At 38.9% G+C, this 26,445-nt stretch overlaps 1 protein-coding gene across 3 annotated transcripts in view; it reads right to left on the bottom strand.

Annotated features, from left to right (window-relative positions):
- Window positions 1-26,445, bottom strand: part of MAEL (maelstrom spermatogenic transposon silencer) — a 64,710-nt gene that overhangs the window by 33,418 nt on the left and 4,847 nt on the right. For 2 of the 3 annotated variants that reach the window (XR_010937176.1, XM_067714224.1), the window contains exons 1-5: window positions 18,544-18,675; window positions 18,204-18,296; window positions 16,307-16,406; window positions 15,222-15,377; window positions 13,952-13,993 (exon numbers count right to left, since the gene is read on the bottom strand). Coding sequence is in view for 2 of the 3 variants with exons in the window: in XM_067714224.1 (XP_067570325.1) it covers window positions 13,952-13,993; window positions 15,222-15,377; window positions 16,307-16,406; window positions 18,204-18,296; window positions 18,544-18,675 (523 nt within the window). In the remaining variant the exon portion in view is untranslated. Of the gene's footprint in view, window positions 1-13,951; window positions 13,994-15,221; window positions 15,378-16,306; window positions 16,407-18,203; window positions 18,297-18,543; window positions 18,676-26,445 lie in introns of those variants that run through there. The other variant, XM_067714230.1, reaches the window with a different exon arrangement.

Below are 26,445 nucleotides of genomic sequence, written 5' to 3'. Positions count from 1 at the left end.
GGAAAAAACAGGCAGAACACTCTTTGACATAAGTTGCAGCAATATCTTTTTGGATTCACCTCCTAGAGTAATGAAAACAAAAATAATAAATAAATTAGACTGAATTAAACTTAAAAGCTTTTGCACAGCAAAGGAAACCATAAACAAAACAGAAAGACAACCCACAGAATGGGAGAAAACATTTCCAAATGAGGTGACCAACAATGCATTGATCTCCCAAATCTACAAACAGCTCATGCAGCTCAGTATCAAAAAAATAAACCCAATCAAAAAATGGGTAGAACCGTGAATAGCCAAAGCAATCTTGAGAACGAAAAATGAAGCTGGAGGAATCAGGCTCCCTGACTTCAGACTATGCTACAAAGCTACAGTAATCAAGACAGTATGGTACTGGCACAAACACAGAAATACAGATCAATGGAACAGGATAGAAAGCCAAGAGATAAAACCATGCACATATGGACACCTTATCTTTGATAAAGGAGGCAAGAATATACAGTGGAGAAAAGACAGCCTCTTCAATAAGTGGTGCTGGGAAAACTGGACAGGTCCGTGTAAAAGTATGAAATTAGAACACTCCCTAACACCATACACAAAAATAAACCCAAAATGGATTAAAGACCTAAATGTAAGGCCAGAAACTATCAAACTCTTAGAGGAAAACATAGGCAGAACACTCTATGACATAAATCACAGCAAGATCCTTTTTGCCCCACCTCCTAGAGAAATGGAAATAAAAACAAAAATCAACAAATGGGACCTAATGAATCTTCAAAGCTTTTGCATAGCAAAGGAAACCATAAACAGGACCAAAAGACAACCCTCAGAATGGGAGAAAATATTTGCAAATGAAGTAACTGACAAAGGATTAATCTCCAAAATTCACAAGCAGTTCATGCACTCAATAACAAAAAATCAAACAAAAACCCAATCCAAAAATGGGCAGAAGACCGAAATAGACATTTCTCCAAAGATATACAGACTGCCAACAAACACATGAAAGAACGCTCAACATCATTAATCATTAGAGAAATGCAAATCAAAACTACAATGAGATATCCTCTCACACCGGTCAGAATGGCCATCATCAAAAAAATCTAGAAACAATAAATGCTGGAGAGGGTGTGGAGAAAAGGGAACACTCTTGCACTGTTGGTGGGAATGCAAAGTGATACAGCCACTATGGAGAACAGTATGGAGGTTCCTTAAAAAACTACAAATAGAATTACCATACGACCCAGCAATCCCACTACTGGGCATATACCCTGAGAAAACCATAATTCAAAAATAGTCATGTACCAAAATGTTCATTGCAGCACTATTTACAATAGCCAGGACATGGAAGCAACCTAAGTATCCATCAACAGATGAGTGGATAAAGAAGATGTGGCACATATATACAATGGAGTATTACTCAGCCATAAAAAGAAACGAAATCGAGTTATTTGTAGTGAGGTGGATGGAACTAGAGTCTGTTATAGAGCATGAAGTAAGTCAGAAGGAGAAAAACAAATACCGTATGCTAACACATATCTATGGAATCTAAGGGAAAAAAAAGTTCATGAAGAACCTAGGGGTAAGATGGGAATAAAGACACAGACCTACTAGAGAATGGACTTGAGGATATGGGGAGGGGGAAGGGTAAGCTCTGACAAAGTGAGAGAGTGGCATGGGCATATATACACTACCAAACGTAAAACAGATAGCAAGTAGGAAGCAGCCACATAGCACAGGGAGATCAGGTCGGTGGTTTGTGACCACCTAGAGGGGTGGGAGAGGGAGGGTGGGAAGAGATATGGGAACATATGTATATGTATAACTGATTCACTTTGTTATAAAGCAGAAACTAACACACCATTGTAAAGCAATTATACTCCAATAAAGATGTTAAAAAAAAAAACGGATAGGTTGTTTGGCCTGAGGCAACCGAACACTGGAGCCTACCTGTGCTGTTTTGTGGGGCTAATGGCAGACTCTGGGAGGGCTCACACCAAGGAGTACTTCCCAGAACTTCTGCTGCCAGTGTCCTTGTCCCCATGGTGAGCCACAGCCACCCCCTGGCTCTGCAGGAGACCCTCCAACACTAGCAGAGATAAAGCTGTCCATGAATCATCTTTGGAGAGGATTTGCAGATGCCAGTGTCTATTGGTGCTGGTGACTACAGCAAGAAGAGTTTCAGAATCTCCCTCAGTTCCTGACTTAAAAGGACTTAGGATCACAGAAGTTTCTCCAGAAGAGACTATTGCAATCTCCTGGAGGGTAAAAACCCAACAACCAACATTTGGAAGCTAAGTAGAGGAAGCAAACTAGAGTATGCAATGTGATAAAACTGAAAAAATTCAACAACTTGGGGTAAACAAGATTTGGTATCTGGATACAAACTCAGAGGCAGGCCTGCCAAGCTTGCAGCGTTGCTCTTGGGGTAAATGTGTTAACCATCTAAAGAGCATACACAGAGCTTTGAGACTACGGCAGTGCGAAAGTACCACTGGATAACTTCTCCATCGGTGAAGGAACCATCCAAAGCTGCTAAACAGAAAAAGAGAACTATAATTTTGGGAAGTGGTGAAAAAGTAAAAGCTACTATTAGAATTGCCGTGTGGATGAAAGGCTCTTAGTGCTGTAGCCAGGAGTCAGTGCTGTGCCTCTGAGGTGGGAGAGCCAACTTCAGGACACTGGTCAACAAGAGAGCTCCCAGCTCAACATAATATCAAACGGCGAAAATCTCCCAGAAATCTCCATCTCAATGACAGCACCCAGCTTCACTCAATGACCTGCAAGCTACAGTGCTGGACATCCTATGCCAAACAACTAGCAAGACAGGAACACAACCCCACCCATTAGCAGAAAGGCTGCCTAAAATCATAAGTGCACAGACACCCCAAAACACACCACCAGATGTGGACCTGCCCACCAGAGACACAAGATCCAGCATCATCCACCAGAACACAGGCACTAGTCCCTTCCACCAGGAAGCCTACACAACCCACTGAACCAACCTTAGCCACTGGGGACAGACACGAAAAACAACGGGAACTACGAACCTGCAGCCTGCAAAAAGGAGACCCCAAACACACTAAGATAAACAAAATGAGAAGACAGAAAAACACACAGCAGATGAAGGAGCAAGATAAAAACCCCAGACCTAACAAATGAAGAGGAAATAGGCAGTCTACTTGAAAAAGAATTCAGAATAATGATAGTAAAGATGATCCAAAATCTTGGAAATAGAATAGACAAAATGCAAGAAACATTTAACAAGGACCTAGAAGAACTAAAGATGAAACAAACAACAATGAACACCACAATAAATGAAATGAAAAATACTCTAGATGGGATCAATAGCAGAATAACTGTGGCAGAAGAACGGATAAGTGACCTGGAAGATAAAATAGTGGAAATAACTACCACAGAGCAGAATAAAGAAAAAAGAAAAAGAACTGAGGACAGTCTCAGAGACCTCTGGGACAACATTAAACGCACTAACATTCGAATTATAGGGGTTCCAGAAGAAGAGAAAGAGAAAGGGACTGAGAAAATATTTGAAGAGCTTATAGTTGAAAACTTCCCTAATATGGGAAAGGAAATCATTAATCAAGTCCAGGAAGCACAGAGAGTCCCATACAGGATAAATACAAGGAGAAATACGCCAAGACACATATTAATCAAACTACCAAAAATTAAATACAAAGAAAGCATATTAAAAGCAGCAAGGGAAAGATAACAAATAACACACAAGGGAATCCCCATAAGGTTAACAGCTGATCTTTCAGCAGAAACTCTGCAAGCCAGAAGGGACTGGCAGGACATATTTAAAGTGATGAAGGAGAAAAACCTGCAACCAAGATTACTCTACCCAGCAAGGATCTCATTCAGATTTGATGGATAAATTAAAACCTTTACAGACAAGCAAAAGCTGAGAGAGTTCAGCACCACCAAACCAGCTTTACAACAAATACTAAAGGAACTTCTCTAGGCAAGAAACACAAGAGAAGGAAAAGACCTACAATAACGAACCCAAAACAATTTAGAAAATGGGAATAGGAACACACATATCGATAATTACCTTAAATGTAAATGGACTAAATGCTCCCAACAAAAGACACAGATTGGCTGAATGGATACAAAAACAAGACCCATATATATGCTGTCTACAAGAGACCCACTTCAGACCTAGAGACACATACAGACTGAAAGTAAGGGGATGGAAAAAGATATTTCATGCAAATGGAAACCAAAAGAAAGCTGGAGTAGCAATTCTCATATCAGACAAAATAGACTTTAAAATAAAGACTATTAGAAGAGACAAAGAAGGACACTACATTATGATCAAGGGATCGATCCAATAAGAAGATATAACAATTGTAAATATTTATGCATCCAACAAAGGAACACCTCAATACATAAGGCAAATACTAACAGCCATAAACAGGGAAATCGACAGTAACACATTCATAGTAGGGGACTTTAACACCCCACTTTCACCAATGGACAGATCATTCAAAATGAAAATAAATAAGAAAACACAAGCTTTAAATGATACATTAAACGAGATGGAGTTAACTGATATTTATAGGACATTCTATCCAAAAACAACAGAATACACATTTTTCTCAAGTGCTCATGGAACATTCTCCAGGATAGATCATATCTTGGGTCACAAATGATGCCTTGGTAAATTTAAGAAAATTGAAACTGTATCAAGTATCTTTTCCGACCACAATGCTATGAGACTAGATATCAATTACAGGAAAAGATCTGTAAAAAATACAAACACATGGAGGCTAAACAATACACTACTTAATAACAAAGTGATCACTGAAAAAATCAAAGAGGGAATAAAGAAATACCTAGAAACAAATGACAATGGAGACACGACGACCCAAAACCTATGGGATGCAGCAAAAGCAGTTCTAAGAGGAAAGTTTATAGCAATTCAAGCCCACCTTAAGAAAAAGGAAACATCTCGAATAAACTACCTAAACTTGCACCTAAAGCAATTAGAGAAAGAAGAACAAAACAACCCCAAAGTTAGCAGAAGGACAGAAATCATGAAAATCAAATCAGAAATAAATGAAAAAGAAATGAAGGAAACGATAGCAAAGATCAAGAAAACTAAAAGCTGGCTCTTTGAGAAGATAAACAAAATAGATAAACCATTAGCCAGACTCATCAAGAAGAAAAGGGAGAAGACTCAAATCAATAGAATTAGAAATGAAAAAGGAGAAGTAACAACTGACACTGCAGAAATACAAAAGATCATGAGAGATTACTACAAGCAAGTCTATGCCAATAAAATGGACAACCTGGAAGAAATGGATAAATTCTTAGAAATGCACAACTTGCCAAGACTGAATCAGGAAGAAACAGAAAATATGAACAGACCAATTACAAGCACTGAAATTGAAACTGTCATTAAAAATCTTCCAACAAACAAAAGCCCAGGACCAGATGGCTTCACAGGTGAATTCTATTAAACATTTAGAGAAGAGCTAACATTTATCCTGCTCAAACTCTTCCAAAATATAGCAGAGGGAGGAACACTCCCAAACTCATTCTATGAGGCCACCATCACCCTGATACCAAAACCAGACAAGGATGTCACAAAGAAAGAAAACTACAAGCCAATATCACTAATGAACACAGATGCAAAAATCCTCAACAAAATACTAGCAAACAGAATCCAACAGCACATTCAAAGGATCATACACCATGATCAAGTGGGGTTTATCCAGGAATGCAAGGATTCTTCAATATACGCAAAACAATTAATGTGATAAACCATATTAACAAATTGAAGGAGAAAAACCATATGATCATCTCAATAGATGCAGAGAAAGCTTTTGACAAAATTCAACACCCACTTATGATAAAAACCCTGCAGAAAGTAGGCATAGAGGGAACTGTCCTCAACGTTCTAAAGGCCATATATGACAAATCCACAGCCAACATCGTCCTCAATGGTGAAAAACGGAAAGCATTTCCACTATGATCAGGAACAAGACAAGGTTGCCCACTCTCACCACTCTTATTCAACATAGTTTTGGAAGTTTTAGCCACAGCAATCAGAGAAGAAAAGGAAATAAAAGGAATCCAAATCGGAAAAGAAGAAAGTAAAGCTGTCACTGTTTGCAGATGACATGATACTATACATAGAGAATCCTAAAGATGCTACCAGAAAACTACTAGAGCTAATCAATGAATTTGGTAAAGTAGCAGGATACAAAATTAATGCACAGAAATCTCTGGCATTCCCAGACACTAATGATGAAAAATCTGAACGTGAAATCAAGAAAACACTCCCATTTACCACTGCAACAAAAAGAATAAAGTATCTACGAATAAACCTACCTAAGGAGACAAAAGGCCTGTATGCAGAAAATTATAAGACACTGATGAAAGAAATTAAAGATGATACAAATAGATGGAGAGATATACCACGTTCTTGTATTGGAACAATCAACATTGTGAAAATGACTCTAGTACCCAAAGCATTCTACAGAGTCAATGCAATCTCTATCAAACTACCACTAGCATTTTTCACAGAACTAGAACAAAAAATTTCACAATTTGTATGGAAACACAAAAGACCCTGAATAGCCAAAGCAATCTTGAGAACGAAAAACGGAGCTGGAGGAATCAGGCTCCCTGACTTCAGACTATACTACAAAGCTACAGTAATCAAGAGAGTATGGTACTGGCACAAAAACAGAAACGTAGATCAATGGAACAGGATAGAAAGCCGCCCAGAGATATACCCACCCACATATGGTCACCTTATCTTTGATAAAGGAGGCAGGAATGTACAGTGAAGAAAGGACAGCCTCTTCAATAAGTGGTGCTGGGAAAACTGGACAGGTACGTGTAAAAGTTTGAGATTAGATCACTCCCTAACGCCATACACAAAAATAAGCTCACAATGGATTCAAGACCTAGATGTAAGGCCAGAAACTATCAAACTCTTAGAGGAAAACATAGGCAGAACACTCTATGACATGAACCACAGCAAGATCCTTTTTGCCCCACCTCCTAGAGAAATGGAAATAAAAACAAAAATAAACAAATGGGACCCAATGAAACTTCAAAGCTTTTGCACAGCAAAGGAAACCATCAACAAGACCAAAAGACAACCCTCAGAGTGGGAGAAAATATTTGCAAATGAAGCAACTGACAAAGGATTAATTTCCAAAATTTACAAGCAGCTCATGCAGCTCAATAATAAAACACAACCCAATCCAAAAATGGGCAGAAGACCTAAACAGACATTTCTCCAAAGAAGATATACAGACTGCCAACAAACACATGAAAGAATGCTCAACATCATTAATCATTAGAGAAATGCAAATCAAAACTACAATGAGATATCATCTCACACCAGTCAGAATGGCCATCATCAAAAAACCTAGAAACAAATCCTGGAGAGGGTGTGGAGAAAAGGGAACCCTCTTGCACTGCTGGTGGGAATGTGAATTGGTACAGCCACTACAGAGAACAGTATGGAGGTTCCATAAAAAAATACAAAAAGAACTACCATATGACCCCGTAATCCCACTACTGGGCATATACCCTGAGAAAACCATAATTCAAAAAGAGTCACGTACCAGAATGTTCATTGCAGCTCTATTTACAATAGCCCGGAGATGGAAACAACCTAAGTGCCCATCATCGGATGAATGGATAAAGAAGATGTGGCACATATATACAATGGAATATTACTCAGCCATAAAAAGAAACGAAATTGAACTGTTTGTAATGAGGTGGATAGACCTAGAGTCTGTCATACAGAGTGAAGTAAGTCAGAAAGAGAAAGACAAATACCATATGCTAACACATATATATGGATTTTAAGAAAAAAAATGTCATGAAGAACCTAGGAGTAAGACAGGAGTAAAGACACAGACCTACTAGAGAACAGACTTGAGGATATGGGGAGGGGGAAGAGTGAGCTGGGACAAAGCGAGAGAGAGGCATGGACATATATACACTACCAAACGTAAGGTAGATAGCTAGTGGGAAGCAGCCGCATAGCACAGGGAGATCAGCTCAGTGTTTTGTGACAGCCTGGAGGGGTGGGATAGGGAGGGTGGGAGGGAGGGAGATGTAAGAGGGAAGAGATATGGGAACATATGTATATGTATAACTGATTCACTTTGTTATAAAGCAGAAAATAACACACCATTGTAAAGCAATTATACCCCAATAAAGATGTTAAAAAAAAAATGGATAGAAGGCCTAAAGATGTATTTCTCCAAAGAAGACATACAGATGGCCAAAAAGCACGTGAAAAGATGCTCAACATCACTAATTATGAGAGAAATGTAAACCAAAACTACAGTGAGTTATTACCTCACACTCGTCAGAATGGCTATCATCAAAAAGTTTACAAACAATAAATGCTGGAGAGGGTGCGGAGAAAAGGGAACCCTCCTACACTCTTGCTGGGAATGTAAACTGGTACAACCATTATGGAGAAGAGTATGGAGGTTTCTTAAAAAACTAAAAATAGAGCTGCCATATGATCTAGCAATTGCACTCCTGGGCATATATCCAGAGAAAACCATATTTCAAAAAGATACATGCACCCCAGTTTTCACTGCAGCACTATTTCAAATAGCCAAGACAAGGAAGCAACCTAAATATCCATCAAAAGAGCAACGGATAAAGATGTGGTACACATATACAATGGAGATAATCAGCCATAAGAAAGAATATAATGCCATTTGCAGCAACATGGATGGACCCAGAGAATATTATATTCAGTGAAGTAAGCCAAAGACAAATATCATATGATATTCCTTATATGTTGAATCTAAAAAAGAAAAATGATACAAATGAACTTACTTAAAAAAGATTCATAGACTCAGAAAACAAATTTATGCTTACCAAAGGGGAAAGGTGGAGGGGGGAGGGATAAATTAGGAGTTTGGGATTAACATATACACGCTACTATACATAAAATTGATAATTAACAAGGATCTACTGTATAGCACAGGGAACTCTACTCAATACTCTGTAATAACCTATATGGGAAAAGAATCTGAAGAAGAATAGACATATGTATAACTAAATCAGTTTTCTGTATACCTGAAACTAACACAATGTTGTAAATCAACTATATTCCAATATAAAATAAAAATTAAAGAAGCAGCTGTGGTATATATATATGCATAGGACTACTACTCAGCCACAGAAAAGAACACAATTCTGCCATGTGCAGCAACGTGGATGAACTTGGAGGGCACTATGCTAAGTGAAGAAGCCAGACAGAGAGAGATCAATACTGCATGACATCGCTTATATGTGGATCTAAAAAAACAAACTAGCGAATATAGCATAAAAGAAGCAAACTCACACATATAAAGAACTAACCAGTGGCTACCAGTGGGAGAGGTGCAATATAGGAGTGGGGGAGTGGGAGTTACAAAGTACTGGCTGTAAGACAGGATCAAGAATGTATTGTACAACATGGAGACTATAGCCAATATTCTGTAGTATCTGTAAGTGGAAAGTAATCTTTAAAACTGCATAACATTTAAAAATTTAAAAACATAAAAATACATAAACACTCCCTTAAAAAAAACCCAAATCCTGAGATTAGAATCCTGTGGTTCCAAATCCTGAGATTCTAAATCTCAACAAGCTTTTTGTGAAGCATGATAAACTGATTCTGAATTGTATGTGGAAAAGCAAAAAGTCAAGAATAACCACAATATTCCAAAAGAACAAAGTCAAGTAAATATGATCAAAATATCGTGTTTAACGTATGACATGGGCACCAAAAAACAAGCAGGTCTATAGAACAGAAGATATCAGAAAGACTCATGCATAAAATGAAACGTGATATGATACAGGTGGCACTACATATGGGGAAAAATTGATTATTCAATAAAATACACTGAGACAACTGATTATCCACATGTGAAAAAAACGGAACTGAATCTTTTCCTCACATCATACGTAAGTCAATTCCAGGTGGAATAAGAACTTGGAACTATAGAAGAGAATAAATATATCTTCATGGCCTTCAAGTAGAAGGGAAATCTTAAATAAGACCAAAAAACCCCACAACCATGATGGAAAAGATACATTTACTGAACTAAAAATAAAAACTTCTGTTCATTAAAATACACCATAAAGAGAGTAAAAAAATGCAAGGCACAAACTGCAAACAGGTATCTGCACACAATTAAAACAATCAATAAAAACATATTATAAACTTCCATAAACCAAAAAAAGATGAAAAACAATCCAATGGAGAAATGGGGAAAAGACATTGTTGAGTTAAAAAAAATACAAGAAATATACACAATATGTTAAAGTTCAAGCAGAATTAAATACACCATTTAAATATGTATTTATCATAAAATTATTCATAAAACAAAGGAACTAACACAAAATTCACAACAGTGGTTCTCTTAAGAGGGAGGATGAAATCAGGGAAAAATATAGGGGTCTTCAATGATAACAGCAATGTGCTATTTCTTCAGCTGATTGATAGCAGGTGCACTGCTGATCATTAATATTCTTTCCACCTTAAGTGAATGTTATGATGTTTTTGTGTATGAAGCTTCATTTTAAAAGCTGACAGACCTTTTGTACAGGAAGCTAAAAGCAGTTTCTAAGGCTTTGCTCCTTTTAAAGCAGAGCTTCTCTCTCAAAAATCATTAATTAGTGAAATAGACAGAAGCAGAGCTGCTCTGGGGAAGTGTGGGAGAATGAGATGGGCCCAAACCTCCTACCTCCTCCCCACTCCAACACACACATACAGAACCTGCACTCCCCTTCAGAGGAACATACGGGTTGGGGGGGGAGTCTATCAAAATCTCTTCCAATCTTGAAATTCTTCAATATTATGTGCTAAACCATAATGCCCACGAAGCCTTCGCTTGATTTCACTTGTAACTACTTCTTAAAAGGCCAGATAGCACAGGAGCATTTGAAACATCTACATGCACATTCCTTAACTTCTAATCAAATTGTAACCACATCAAATTTTAATTGCTTCAGTGTGTTACTGTATGAAACACGGTCTTTTCCTAAATATCAGCTTGATTACACTAGCCTGGGCATTTTTAGTTATTATGTCGACATAGCTGTCACTCTAATACACTCATTTGTCTTATTTAACTGGCACATTTCTCAGGGTTATCAAATTGGCAATTTAAGACACGCTTAAATTGGTGAGCTCCAAGGATCTTAGGTTTCCTGAATGAAAAACATTGTGCTCAGTTTTAATTAGTCTGAAAAAAAACTCAAGAAAACATTCCTAGAGTCCTTAATAGGTTTGTTTCTAAGAACCACACTTTCTCTACGAATTGTGAAATTTTTTGTTCTAGTTGTGTGAAAAATGCCATTGGTAGTTTGATAGGGATTGCACTGGATCTGTAGATTGCTTTGGGTAGTATAGTCATTTTCACAACGTTGATTTTTCCAATCCAAGAACATGGTATATCTCTCCATCTGTTTGTATCATCCTTAATTTCTTTCATCAGTGTCTTACAGTTTTCTATAAGACCTTTCTATACAGGTCTTTTGTCTTCTTAGGTAGGTTTATTCCTAGGTATTTTATTCTTTTTGTTCCAATGGTAAATGGGAGGATTGTCAACATCACTAACCATTAGAGAAATGCAAATCAAAACTACAATGAGGTATCACCTCACACCAGTCAGAATGGCCATCATCAAAAAATCTACAAACAGTAAATGCTGGAGAGGGTGTGGAGAAAAGGGAACCCTCTTGCACTGCTGGCAGGAATGTAAATTGATACAGCCACTGTGGAGAACAGTATGGAGGTTCCTTAAAAAAACTAAAAATGGAACTACCATACGACCCAGCAATGCCACTACTGGGCATATACCCTTAGAAAACCATAATTCAAAAAGAGTCATGTACCACAATGTTCATTGGAGCTCTATTTACAATATCCAGGACATGGAAGCAACCTAAGTGTCCACTGACAGATGAATGGATAAAGAAGATGTGGCACATATATACAATGGAATATTACTCAGCCATAAAAATAAATGAAATTATTTGTAGTGAGGTGGATGGACCTAGAGTCTGTCATACAGAGTGAAGTAAGTCAGAAACAGAAAAACAAATACCATGTGCTAACACATATATATGGAATCTAAAAAAAAAAAACAGTTCTGAAGGACCTAGCAGGACAGGAATAAAGATGCAGATGTAGAGAATGGACTTGAGGACACGGGGAGGAGGAAGGGTAAACTGGGATGAAGTGAGACAGTGGCATGGACATATATACACTACCAAATGTAAAACAGATAGCTAGTGGGAAGCAGCCAGATAGCACAGGGAGATCAGCTCAGTGCTTTGTGACCACCTAGAGGGGTGGGATAGGGAGGGAGGGAGGGAGACACAAGAGGGAGGAGATATGGGGATATATGTATATGTATAGCTGATTCACTTTATTATAAAGCAGAAACTAACACACCATTGTAAAGCAATTATACCCCAATAAAAATGTTAGAAAAAAAAAGAACCACACTTTCTGTTAGTTAATTTGGAAAGACTGTAAAAATAAGCCTTTAAAAATAATTTTTTAAAAAATTTAATCAGAAACAAAATAAACAGTAAAGGGACATTCTCACAAATGAGTGTCTGGCACATAGGGATTCCAATGCACTCATCAGATGAGCAAACCAGAAAAAGAACTTAAGTAAAAATGTGAAATTAATTCACCAGCTAAGTTTCTATTTTTGGTTTTACCACTACCTATTTTGTCAAATAACCTCAGACAATGTAACACTTGAGATTAGCTAGGTTCACACCTCAAAGTTACAACAGAATTTTTATTCTATAATTTTTTTCATTCAAAGCTACAAACTTACTTAAAAAAACTGCCTTAAACTCCTTGTTCCAAGGCCTACAGCCCTGATCCCAGGCAAACAAAAAAAGGACTAGGACATATTTTTCACTAAGACTGGAAAAAACTCAAAGGACATAACCAAAAATGAGTCTAAAATATTCTCTTCACTTATAAAGAACAATATTATAAGTATTACAAAACAGCTGCTTGTTATGGCAGATTTGAAAAACTTATTTCTAATTTCAAACACTTCTACTGGCTAATTGCCTACATTTTTAAGAAAAAAACTGACATTTTGAATAAAACTTAAAAAGCAAACCTATTATCATGATTTTCATTTGAATCAAATAAGAAACTGGTTAAAATCTAGTTTCTAGAAAAGAGTACAAGAGCTTAGATATACAGTCACATCCTTTGGTTGCAAAATACTAAAATAGAAACCCATTTTCCTCATCTGAAAAATTAATTCATAGCTGTTTTGCTGTATAACATTCTGTTATTTTTGAAGTACCAACTTTTTTTTTTTTTTTTTTTTTTTTTTTTGCGGTACTCGGGCCTCTCACTGTTGTGGCCTCTCCCGCTGCGGAGCACAGGCTCCGGACGCGCAGGCTCAGCGGCCACGGCTCACAGGCCCAGCCGCTCCGCGGCATGTGGGATCCTCCCGGACCGGGGCACGAACCCATGTCCCCTGCATCGGCAGGCAGACTCTCAACCACTGCGCCACCAGGGAGGCCCAGTATCAACTTTTTATCCCTTAATTTTGAATGGATATTCCTGTGAATGGCCCTAAATCTAGGTAACCTGATACCTGTTAAAAGACCTACCTATGCACCTGGTGGGTAAAAGCCGCTGATCTTCAAGCCAAACGATATAAGCAGAAAAAAAGAAGAAAATAAAAACACAATCTCCATAAAGGGAAAAGGATATTCTCCTTTCATTCTATATAATTTTAAAGTTTTTGAGGATTACATACACCATCTACCACTTCTATGAAGATTCTCCGACAATAATTTAGGTTATTCTTCCCCCCAATCAATGTTTTATGTGTCTGTTTAAAGCAGCATCTTAACCAGGTACACACGTATTCAATGCCTATATTCTACCCCATTACTTTATACTTACTTGCAGCCTGACAATGAAACCGAAATCCTCGTGGAATTTCACCTGTAATACAAAATATTTTATTGAGAGAAGCAGAAATCTGGAAGCTCTCCGGTTGTGCTACAGTAATATTCCACAGGATAACCAAATCATAACATAGGTACTTGTTACTGCTATGTGAAATTACAGAAGATTAAACCCTCCTAGGGGACTTTTTTCCTAACCAAAGCTATTATGACTATCAAAGAATCTTGGTATATTGTCTAAGCTACTTTAAAAAGCAAGTTATTCCTCACAGAGAAAGAAATACTAGGTAAAGAAAATTTGTGCTAAAGGAATCTTAGCCAGGGGTCCACGAAGAGGCCACAGGGATTCATGAGGCCCTTGATATAGCAAGGTATTTACGTATTTCTTGGAGGAAAAAAGTCTCCAAATTCTATTTTTTAATGTTTTACACCCGTACAGAAAAAAGTAGTTTTTTGACGTGTCCTAAGCAGCAACTCTCCTAAGTGTTAAGTAGGAAAATTTTTCTTGTTATCTCAAAACAAGGAAAAGTACTGGACTGTCCTAATGAATTTTAAAGCAATTGATAAAACTGAAGATGAAATTCTTCTTTTCCCAACCTCTTCTCCTTTACTCTTCCCCCTACACATCCCTCCCACTTACCTTTAAAGGTATAGTACTCCCTTAACTACTCTTTACCAACCTGGGAATTGAATCAAATCCTATGTCTTCATTACTAATTGCTTTTGATGGGGTGGAGTAGTAGGAAGAAAAAATAATGAGAATACCCGAGAGCCTATTAAATACTACGCTATTTCCACACCTTCTCATGTATTCCTTAGAACAGGCCTCCAATAGGCATTATCCCCAATTTATAGAGCTAATAGGTTCAGAAAGGATAAGTACTTTGCTCAAGGTTATAAGGCAATAGCAAGTTAAAAACTAGTGACTGTGGAGGTGAAGGATGGGGTAAAGAAAAGAGCCAAGGTATAAGAAGCTTTCAGGAAATTCTAAGATGTAAGACTGCAAATAAGCAAATAGCAGTCTACACATTCTTCAAGCATTCTATCCACCCAACTCTAATGCTTACTTGAGGTTAAAAGACTAAACCAAAAACTCTGTGTCAACACTTAGTTCTAAAGTTTTTCATCCAATTATTATGAAGTCCTGTGTTACATTTTAAGAACTTACCTACACAACTGCTTTTAATAAAAATACTATTATCAAATAAGGTCAGTATAAAAAACAACTTTTAAAGATCTAGCATCTACTCTAACTGGCCACTTACCAGGATTTATAAAGCTGTGGAAATCTGCCATAATACCTTCTTGGAGAGAATATTTAACACAGCCTATTTCACAAGGGAGGAAGCGCTGTTCACAGTGAGGAGGTAGCTCGCCATGGCTAAAAATGTTCAAAAAATAAAAAATGCCTCCAAGGACAGCTTAAAAAAAATAAAAAAGACAACACGAAAAGATGAGCATTTCGCATTTACCCCTTTGACAAAACCAAAAGTTTTAGAACCTTTCTCCTTGTGTTCCTATATCCCTAAATGAGTTGGAAAAGAAAATAAACCAGCTATACCAGGTAAATTAATCAATTTTTATAATTACACTTATCAAGGATTAAAGTAGTAACCACTCTTTGCATGAAGTAACAAAATTATTCAAACTTGCAGCCAGCTCTACGTAATTTAGCTGTACATAAGCCCTGAATCTCAGGAATGACTTAAGAAAAGCTGTGACCCATACTCAAGAAATATAAGGCCTAGGTAAATAAAACCAAGTACAATCAGTGTAGAAAAACTGATATAAACTATGGACAATTTAGTTCACTCTTTACTTTTTACCAATATACACAAGACCACTTACAGCTTCTCTAAAGAAAGAAAGAAAGAAATGTGAGAATGTAAGGAGGTATTATTTACCAGGACTGGCCACACTTAAGACTGCTGAAGATTAAATTTTTAACAAAGAACATATTTAATAAAAAACAGCCAGAAGGAATAGGAAGGACTCTGATTAGCTATGTTTTTATCTAGGCTAGCTCAATTTATCTTTACTTTTATAACAAGAGTATGTAAGTGTCTAGCTATAAACACTTAAATCCAAAAGTATGTTTAATAACATATGAAGTGGTAGAAAACGAGACCAGATTTTTGCAAAAAAAAAAAAAAAAAAAACTCCAGTGTTACTTCAACGAAAGCACATTACCCGATCTTTTACAACTTTAGTGCCATCGTGTTCAAACACCTGTAGTCAATTACTTTGAAAGGCAGAATCAAAATGAACAGAACACACGTTTACTGATCAATATATCATAGTATTTTAAGCACCCAAATTTATCTAAGCAAACATTTTAGGATTACTCTACCTTGATCACTTTTTAGAGACAAGCCTGACATATCCAGGGGTGAAACATTCTGCTTTGGTACAAGCATGCCTGGCCTCCTCAGTGGGGTGGAAACAGGTTTCTAAAGAAAAAGGTAATCATTGACCACATACTTAAACTCCCGCTGGGCACTTTATACCATATATTTAAATTTAGTAAAATAACTGCAACAACCCACAGATTACTTTGGTAACCTCTCCATGCCAACAAACCCAATGAGTATATAAATAAATAATCGTCAACAAAACCAACACCCAAAGGCAGACAATGGCAAAAATCTATAAATATTTTGTATCAAAAGGCTGAGTGGTAAATAACCACTCCAATTACTGCTGAAAGCCATTTGCCCACTACTGATCATCTAAACTAATCCTACTGGGTCACACAATACATGCCTGTCCAGTGGCCAAAAAAATATCATTTCCCAGGACTTCCCTGGTGGCGCAGTGGTTAAGAATCCACCTGCCAATGCAGGGGGACACGGGTTCGAGCCCTAGTCCGGGGAGACCCCACATGCCGCGGAGCAACTAAGCCCGTGCGTCACAACTAGAGCCCACGAGCCACAACTACTGCAGCCCGCGTGCCTAGAGCCCGTGCTCTGAAACAAGAGAAGCCACCGCAATGGGAAGCCTGCGCACCACAACAAAGAGTAGGCCCCGCTCACTGCAACTAGAGAAAGCCCGCGCACAGCAACAAAGACCCAATGCAGCCCAAAAATAATTTAAAAAAAAAAAACATTTCCCAAAGTACTCTAATATTATTTGTTCTTCACTCAAAGTAAAAACCAGATTGTGCTGACTCCAAGTCTCAATGACGTAAACATACAACATGGCTTTCATTTTGAGGGGAGATGTCTTAAGACACTGTAGTGAGAAGAAAAAAAAAAATTATGGTTTACAAGTACAAATTCAACTGATTAGAGCGTCTACTCAAACATAAAGCCATAAAATAAAAATCTCTCAAACCTAAAACAAGCAAAACTCTCTCGAATTTCAATCCAATATTAACAGTTTATAATAAGAATAGAATTTTTGCTATGTAAGAATGGGAAGAACACAGAGGGAGGGGGGAAATTCCACAATTACCTTGCCTTTTCTTGATATGAATCAGCACCAAATTTTATTTAGTGCTTTAACATCCTGCTACACACAAATTAACCCAAATAAACTTTATACAACTCTTACCTGTAAGACACAAACGTTCACAAACATCCATAAATCTTGTTATTTCCATACTTTAAACACAGGAACTGGCCTTGTTCCAGGTGTCATTCAAAAAGAGAGAGGGGGGTCTTCCCTGGTGGCGCAGTGGTTGAGAGTCCACCTGCCGATGCAGGGGACACGGGTTCGTGCCCCGGTCCGGGAAGATTCCCACAGGCCGCGGAGCGGCTGGGCCCGTGAGCCATAGCCGCTCAGCTTGCACGTCCGGAGCCTGTGCTCCGCAACGGGAGAGGCCACAGCAGTGAGAGGCCCGCATACCGCAAAGAAAGAAAAAAAAAAGGAGAGAGGGGACCAAACTACTTTCAAACATTTGAAAAAGGGTTCTTAAATCATAAAGGAGTTGAAAGAGACACTTAGAGGTCACCTAGTACAAACTCTAAATATCAACGCTCCCTTTGCTAATCACGGTCTACCGGGTGCAGGTTTTCTAATGGGATTTTCCCTGGCCTTCACCATCAAATGATACCCAGGTGTGCCCTAGTACCGGAGCCTGCCATTTTTTTTAGCAGGCATTCTCTTACATGAGGAAAAAAATGAAAAACTCTTCTTTGCATTCACCCAAATCACCCAGTCATCTACCATTGACATTCACTCATCCAGCATTTACTGAGCATGCCTACGTGCAAGGCAGGTGACTGCTCTTCTCTGGCTAATTTTACCTGCTTCTCCGAAGGCCCAGAGTTCTTCCCCTGGGCGGCTCTCCACTCTCGAGCCATTTCTGCATATTTCTTCTTTTCCTCCTCCCTCAGGAGCTTGAGGAGATAGAAGGGGGAGACAAGCAGCAGCAGTGAGGGCCTACTGCCCAGGGCCCAGCCTGTAGATGCCTGCACATTACAGGGAGGCGGAAGCGGCGTCGGTTGCCCTGAGCCGCGGAAGGGTGGGGGTGGGGGTGTCCCTCCCCCTCCAGGAGGGGCCCAGGGGTCACTGGCCTCCTCGAGTCTTGTTTCCCTCCTATTTGCTCAACCGCCCGACCCTGGGCTCACTGGCCTCCAGCCTTACCGCCCAGTCAGCGGAACAGTAGGGGATGGCGTCAGCGACGTGAGCCACGGGCAGGCCTCTCCGCCGTAGTTCGGGGATCTTCTCCTGCACGAAGAAATAGTAGGAATTGCGACTGACCCTGCGGTTAGGCATGGCGGGCGTGGTACAGGCCTCAAGGCGGGCCAGAGACAGTGCCACCCTCACCCGCCCTCGTCCAGCTCACGCTCTTTAGTAACTGAGGTGGAGGCCTGCGCGCGCAGGTCCGCAGCTCTCAGCCAATCAGGGCACGGTGCGCAGGCGCATTGGCCTCACCAGGAGAAAAACAGCCCGAGACTGTAAGATTCCCCCTCTTGCGGCCTTGGGGGCGGGTGGGGGCGGGGAGAGGTCACAGGTGAGGAGTATTCTGATTGTCTGGCATGAGTCGTTGGCGGAGGTCTTATCACCTGGAAGGCTTGGAGCAATTTCGGTATATTATTGCGTAACATCCATCAAAATAGGTAGAGAGAAAGAGGACCAGCAAGTGCTTCAGATTCTTCGATGTTTTAGAACTGCAAGGGGCCAAATCTGTGCTGAGAATTGTGAAAGGTATTGGGTGGGGGGACAGAGTGAGGAACACGACTAACGATCTTTTCCCTCAAGAAGTTTACAATCTAAGGATGAGGGAGGCGGGTAAGATGATGAAAACCACCAGTATGATTTGATTTGGGTTTTCCCCATTCTTAAATGGCATTAGTGTTTCAAAGAACATGGTTTTTAAAAACGCAGTTTTTCTTAAGTGTTTGGAAGGAAACATACAGTAAGAGGCTGAGATTTTAAATAATGTCTTTGAATAAAGTTTTATAGATTTCCTCATAAAGGTCTGGTTTCTTTATTTATTTTTTGGTTGTTTTATTCCTAGAATATATTTGGAACTATTATATGTATTTCTTTTTTCCATTATATTTTCTAATTAGTTAACAATGGTGTGTAGAGAAGGTATTGATTTTAGTGTTAATCTTGTGTATTTAGTCACCCTGCTGAGCTCTCAAATTGGTTCAAATAGTGCCAGTCGATTTTCTTGGATTTTCTAGTAATATGTGCTTCCCGCAGAAATTCCTATCTGTGTTCAGTTTATTGAGTATGTGTATACGTGTTGTATGTATATGTTTTAAAATCAAGAACAGGAGTTGAAATTTTATTAAATGCTTTTTGTGCATCTTTTCAGATGACCATATGGTTTTATCCTTTAATTGGTTAGCTCAATAAATGATATTGCTAGATTTTTCTAAAGTTAAAGCATCCTACCATTCCTACTACTATAACCTCTTATTGATCATGTTTGGCATTGCTTATTTTTTAAAGCATACTTAATGTGGGATTTTTGCTTCCTTGATTGAAGTGATATTAAATTACAGATTTTTTTCATGATATCCTTACAAAATGTTGGTATCAACGTTGTAATAGCCTCATAAAATGAACTGCTATCTTTTTCTCTGTTCACTTTGAACAACAGATGGAATTATCTATTCCTGGACACTTTGGTGGAACTTCACTAGTAAAACTCTTTGATCATAGTATATCTTTGGAGGGTGGGGTTGACCTTTGATTACCATTTCAATACTTTGCATGGTTATTAGTCTTTTCAGGTTCCCTACTTTTCCTTCAACCAATTTTGGTAATTCATTACTTTTTATAAAATTGTCTATTTCATTTAGGTTTTCATTTATATTGCTGTAAAATGTTGGCAAGAATGTGACACAACTAGAATTTTCTTACAGTGGCAGTTTCTTACAAAGTTACACATACATTTATCATAGGACCAAGAACTTCCACTCATTTAGGAGAAATGAAAAAATATATCCCCCTGGAAATGAATTTCATAGCAGCTCTATTTATAAGAGCCCCAAACTGGACAACCCAAGTGTTTCAATAAGAGATGAACTGATTTAAAAATTGTGGTATATCCATAGTAGACTGCTATTCAGGAATGAAATGCAATGAACTATTGATATTCAACATGGATGAATTTCAAGATAATTTTGTTGAATGAAAAAAGGCATACATAAAAGGATAGATACTGTATGATTCCACTTATACAAAACTCAAGAAAAGGCAAAACTATCATTTAGAAATCAGATCAGCAGTTACCTAGGGCCAAGAGGTAGACAAAGGGGATTGACTGAGAACTGACAAGAGAACTCCTGGGTTGTCAGAAATACCTTGGTTGTGGTGGTAGTCGTTACAGGTGGCATATAGTTGTCAAAACTCCTCAATACATTTAAAAGGTGTGCATTTTATTGTGTGTAAATTATACTTCAATGAAGTTGATTTAAAAAACAAAATTTATTGGCATAAAATATTTGCTTGTAATTTAAAATATACATAATTCCTAATGTTATTTATACCTTGTCTTTTTCCTCTTAATACTTGCCAAAGTTTATTTTATTGATCTTAAAAAAAACAACTTTGGGTTTTATTGATGAACTTTACAGTTTTCCTATTTCTTTTTATTTCTGCTTTTAAGTTTACAGAGTCCCTCTTTCTATTACTTCAGGCTAGTTTGTGGTTCTTTTTATAGTTTCTTGAATAAAAAACTTCAAGTATTTTCAATTTCTGTTTACTATCTTTCTAGTTTTCTTATTTTTCCTTTTTCTGCTTTAGTTGAATTGATCAGTTATTTTTTGCTCTACTTTCTCTTACATTGGTTTCAAGTTATGCATTCTATTTTGCTTCATTCAGTAGCTACCCATATTTTTAAGACACTTGTTTTATTTTATTTTTTTAAGACACTTGTTTTAAAACATATTTTTATAACAACTTATACAGTTAATAGGTACCCATTACCTATTAGACAAATAGACCTATTCTTCCCAAATAGACAAGAAGCTTAGAAAGCTATTGCTTCCCCTCACTTAGTATCCCAACCCACTGCTCCACCACCCCATTGCCATCTCCCATGTTATTATCTGGGATTTTAGTTCCAGACTGCTTTTTTATACCAATGTTGAGACATGATGGAAGTACAGTAAGTTAAATACGTATATCTAAAGCACACAACTTGATGAGCTTTAACATATGTGTATGGCTGTGAAACCATCACCACCATCAAGATAATGAACATATCCACCCCCAAAAGTTTCCTCACTACCCCCCTTAGGCTGCTTAAAGTTGCCCCATAGTTCACTAATATTCTTTCCATTTTTTTCCCTTCAGTATTTGTTCTTTGCATTTTATTTTGCATTTTCTACTGCTATTTCTTCATGTTTACTAATCTTTTCATCTGTAGTGTCTAATTTGTTACTAATCCCATCTAGTGTATTTTTTGTATCAAATCATTTAGTTTTCATCTTCAGAATTTGATTTAAATCTTTTTTATATCTTCTATATTTCTACTTAACAGGGTCTATCTGTCCTCTGCCTTTAACATGGAATGTAGTTATAATAAGGAATATAGTTATAATAAGTACTAAATGTCTTTGCCTACTCATTTCATCATCTGTCATTTCTGGGTCTGTTTCTATTGGTTGATTTTTCTCCTTATTATGGGTTGTATTTTGTCCTGCTTCTCTGTAAGCTTGGCAATGCTTGGTTGGATGACAGTTGTAAATTTTACCCTGTTGAATGCTGCATATTTTTGTATTCTTATAAATATTCTTGTGCTTTGTGTTATGTTATTTGGAAACAATTTTAGTCTAGTTTTTCCTTCTTTTGAGGTTTGCTTTTATTATTAAACAAAGGTTTGCTTTGTTATTCGGAATCAGAGCAACCTTTAGGACTAATTTTCTCCTCTGCTGATATAACACCCTTCTGAGTACTCTTCCTGACAACCCATGAATTTAGAGGTTTTCCCACTTTGGCTAATGGAAACACAGACTATTTCTAGCCCTGTGTGAATTTCAAGGATTGTTCCTTCTAATCCTTTCACGTTGTTCTTTCCCTGGCACTGTATAGTTTCCTCCCACACATGCACTGATCAGTATTCAGCTGGAGCTCCAAGGGAGATCCTCAGCAGATTTCCAGAGCTTTTTCTTCGTGCTGCTCTCTCTGTCTGGTACTCTGCCCTGTGAACTCTAGCCACCCTGGCCTACCAGACACCCAACACCATCTCCTTAACCCAGGGAGACCACAGGACTCTGCCTAGGTTACCCCTCTTGATGCTGCATTCTGGATCCTCTCTCTAGGCAACAACCTGGGGCAATCACAGGGCTAACCCTGTTTCTGTTCTTTCAAGGATTACTCATCTCTGCTTCCTGATGTCCAGTATCTGAAAACATTGTTTCATATATTTTAACCAGTTTTTTAGTTGTTTCAGGCTGCTGGATAAATTCATTTCCTGTTACTCCATCTTGGCCAAGATCGCTTTATCTTATTTTAAAAATTCAAAAGAATATTTGGATTTAACTGTTAAATGTTTAAATAGGTGATCGGAGGCAAACCTCTCCGAGGAGGTGCCACTTAAAATGAGAAAGGATGCAAAGGTACGGAGCTAGTCATGCGAAGAGCTGAAAGAAGAGCATTCCAGACAGAGGGAACAGCACATGAAAAGGCCTCACGCAATAAAGAATTTGTTGAATCCTCAGAACAGATGGAAGACTGGTTGGTGTTGCTGAAGTGTATCCAGTCAGGTGGAGAGTGGTGCATGCTGAGGATAGAGTGACCAGCAGAGATGTGGGCATGGCCAGTGTCAGGGGTGCAAGTATTACTCTAAGGACGTGGGTGGTCATTTAAGGGATTTTTTTAAAGTGTCATTATATAGTTTACAGTTTAAGAAGGTCACTCTTGATGCTACTCGGAGAACAGGTTCAAATCAGCAAGAATGGTCACGAGGAGATGAGTTAGGAGGCTTCTTCAGGAGTCCACGTGAGATGATGATGACCTAGAACAGAGACATGGAGCAGACATGGAGAGGTGAGGACGGTTTCAATTGTACTTTGTGGAAAAACAGAACTAGCTGATGAATTGGCTGCAGAAGTAAGAGAAAGGGAGGAATCCTAGGGTTTCGACTCGGGTAACCCAGTGGCAAGTGGTGTCTTTTTGTAAAATAGCGAGGACTGTGCTAGTGCCAAAGAGGGTCCAACGCTCCTCATAATTCTATTACCTCCTCCTCTCCTTCTTTGATACAATTGATTTTTTTTCCAGTTTTACTTAAGTAAAGTCCTATGTAAACAGAACAGTTTTTCTCTTTTTCCAACCACATTGATCTTCCTATTCAGAAATTCTAGAGGGGGGCAGGTTTTTGTTGGGGCCGGAGGGATCAAGAATCCAGTTATGGACATGTTACTTTTGAAATGCCTATTTATACAGTCAAGCGGAGATGTCAAGCAGGCAATCGGCTAAGTCTGGAGCTCTGGGCTAGAGATAGAATTTGGAAGTAAGCCACATAAAGCTGGTACTTAAATTCATGGAAATAGATGCGACTGCTTAGGCTGAGAGTGAAGAGAGGAAAAACGGATCCAGGATGGAGTCCTGAGGAACACCAACATTTAGAAGTCAGTTAGAAAAAGAAAACCCAGGAAAGGTAAGGAAGAAGGAATGTCTGAGGAAGCAGGGAGAAAACCACGGAAACTAAGAGAAGAGTTGCTGAGAGGAAGTGCTTCATTCATTTAACAAATATTAAGAGTCTGCTGAGTGCTAGGCTCTATTTCAGGCACGATAATAAGTTGAACAGAACAAACCTAATAATGAGGAAGGCAGACAATAAAGAAAGAAACAACTATGTATATAATAAGATGTCTGAACATCTTATTGGACAATAAGTCCAATGAAGAAAGATAATACAGGATAAGGGAATAGGGACGGATGGAGGGGACAATTTTAGGGCGGTCAGAAGAGCCTCTATTTGAAGAAATGAAATTTAAGCAAACACTGGAAGTGAGGAAGCAAACCATGAAGATGTCAGGCAAAGAGCGTTCCAGACCAAGGGAGTAGAAAGTGCAAAAACTCCAAGGTGGGCACACGTCAGGGGTGTTTAAGGAATAGCAAAGTAAGTCTGTGGTTGGAGTGAAGTGAGCAAGGGGGAGAGCAGAGAGGATATTGCAGAGGGAGCTTGGGCCAAATCATGCAGGGCTTATAAGGTCACTGTGAGGATTTTCGATTTCAGTCTAAAGGGGTGAGAAGCCATTGGAAATTTGGATGGCTTCTACTTTTTTTTTTTTAAATATTAAGTATGAGGTGTGATTTTCAGCTGAGCATTATGAAACCACCCCAAAAGAAACAGCATTTTAGGAAAATGTTTTTCCTCATGCTATTTTTGTCCTGATGCTAGTTTAAATTAAGGCCCTGACAGTACGGTTAACGTGCATCCTCCAACCCGTGCTAATAATAATAGTAATAATAGCTAACATTCATTGAAATCTACCGTGTCAGACTCCCTGCTAAACACTGCACAGCGTAATCTCGTCTCTCCTCTTCATAACAACCCTATGAAATAGATTCAATGATCATCCCCATTTTGCAGAGTGAGAAATTGAGGCTCAGAGTGGTAAAGTGCCTTCCCCAGGCCACACAGCCCATGAGCGGCTCTGACCTCTGTGAGACCCCTGCTTCTTTAACATAAGTATTCCAAGTTGTTCATTATAGGTGCTCAAGGATGTTTATTACACGGTGCTTTGCCAAAGCAAAAAAGGGGAATTTCCAAGTTCCCCATCATCTCTAGATATTGCCTGAATGCACACCACATTCTTGAGTAACTCACCCTGAAGTCTGGTGAACAATTCCTTGGCTTGCTCAGTCTATACACACGCAACCTGTTGTCAGGTCACGTGGATTCTACTTCTTGTGTCTCCCTGTAATGTCTCTCTTACATACTATTTGCTTCTCATTCCTGCCACGCTATAGCTTAGTTCTGGTACTTGTTCCTTCTTGGGCTCTTGTGATGAGCTCTCCCATGGAAGAGGCCTCTGCCTGTTGTCTCTCTTTCCACCAATACATCCTACATCCTGTGGCCACAATAACTTGGCTGACATACAGGTCTGATCTTGTTCTTCTGCTTAGATATCCTTATGGGTGGTCCAATGCCTGCAGAGTTCAGTCCAGACCTGATAGCCTGGATCACCTTGGTCCGACCTCAGCCAACTTTTCCAGCCTCATTGCTGACTCATATTCCTGGCAGCTGGCCCCACTCTCATCTCGGCCCACTGCTTATGCATCTGCACTACCTCCTGCTCCATTTCTGCTTTTAGAAATTCTGCCCAGATCATGTTTAAGACTTAGCTCAGGGGTCACCTTTTCATGAAGACATCTCTGACCAGCACTCCAGACGGGTAACTGACCCCTCTCCCTTTGTTCCCAAACCATACCTAGAACATGTCCTAATATGGGCCCTGTCACACTATCACATTTAAAGGCCATGTGTCTGTCTCTCCCCCACCCCAACACACACACACACACACACACACACACACACACACACACACACACGGCTACAACTCAACTGTAAGCTCTTTGACAGAAGAGGCTATGACTCATTTGAATTCCTACTCATCTTGAATTTCTAGACAGCATAGTATCTAAAATACAGTAGGTGCTCAGTGAATGTGTATGGAATAAATAAATGAATGAATTCAAGAGAGAAGAGAAGATGAGGAAAAGGGAAGAAGGCCCTGGAACAGGTTGTAATTAATTAGACAGAAATACATATTGATCATCTCTGTGTATAGGGCACCCACTCAGAATCGGGTAGGAGTACAGAATTTAACGATTCAAGAGAGAGCCTCACCCCCCAACTCCAACACAAAGGTCAAGGCTTCTGTTCTTTAACACTAGCTTTCCAGGGCCCGCAAATGACCCTTCCGTTGCTAGAGCTGCTTCCCTTCGTGCTGTTCAGTGTTCTGACTCTGTTGTTCCAGCTGCCTTACCTGCCTGTTTTCTGGGGGTGAGGTCATTGGATGACATAATTATTCTGGCTCACTTCCCTCTCTTGGGCTCTGTCTTTGACCCGTGCCA

This window comes from Pseudorca crassidens, chromosome 2, assembly GCF_039906515.1.
Source record: "Pseudorca crassidens isolate mPseCra1 chromosome 2, mPseCra1.hap1, whole genome shotgun sequence".
In the NCBI taxonomy this organism is placed as follows: Eukaryota; Metazoa; Chordata; class Mammalia; order Artiodactyla; family Delphinidae; genus Pseudorca; species Pseudorca crassidens.
The sequence above is the reverse complement of the archived record's forward strand: the minus strand, read 5'-3'. Positions and strand labels throughout refer to the sequence as shown.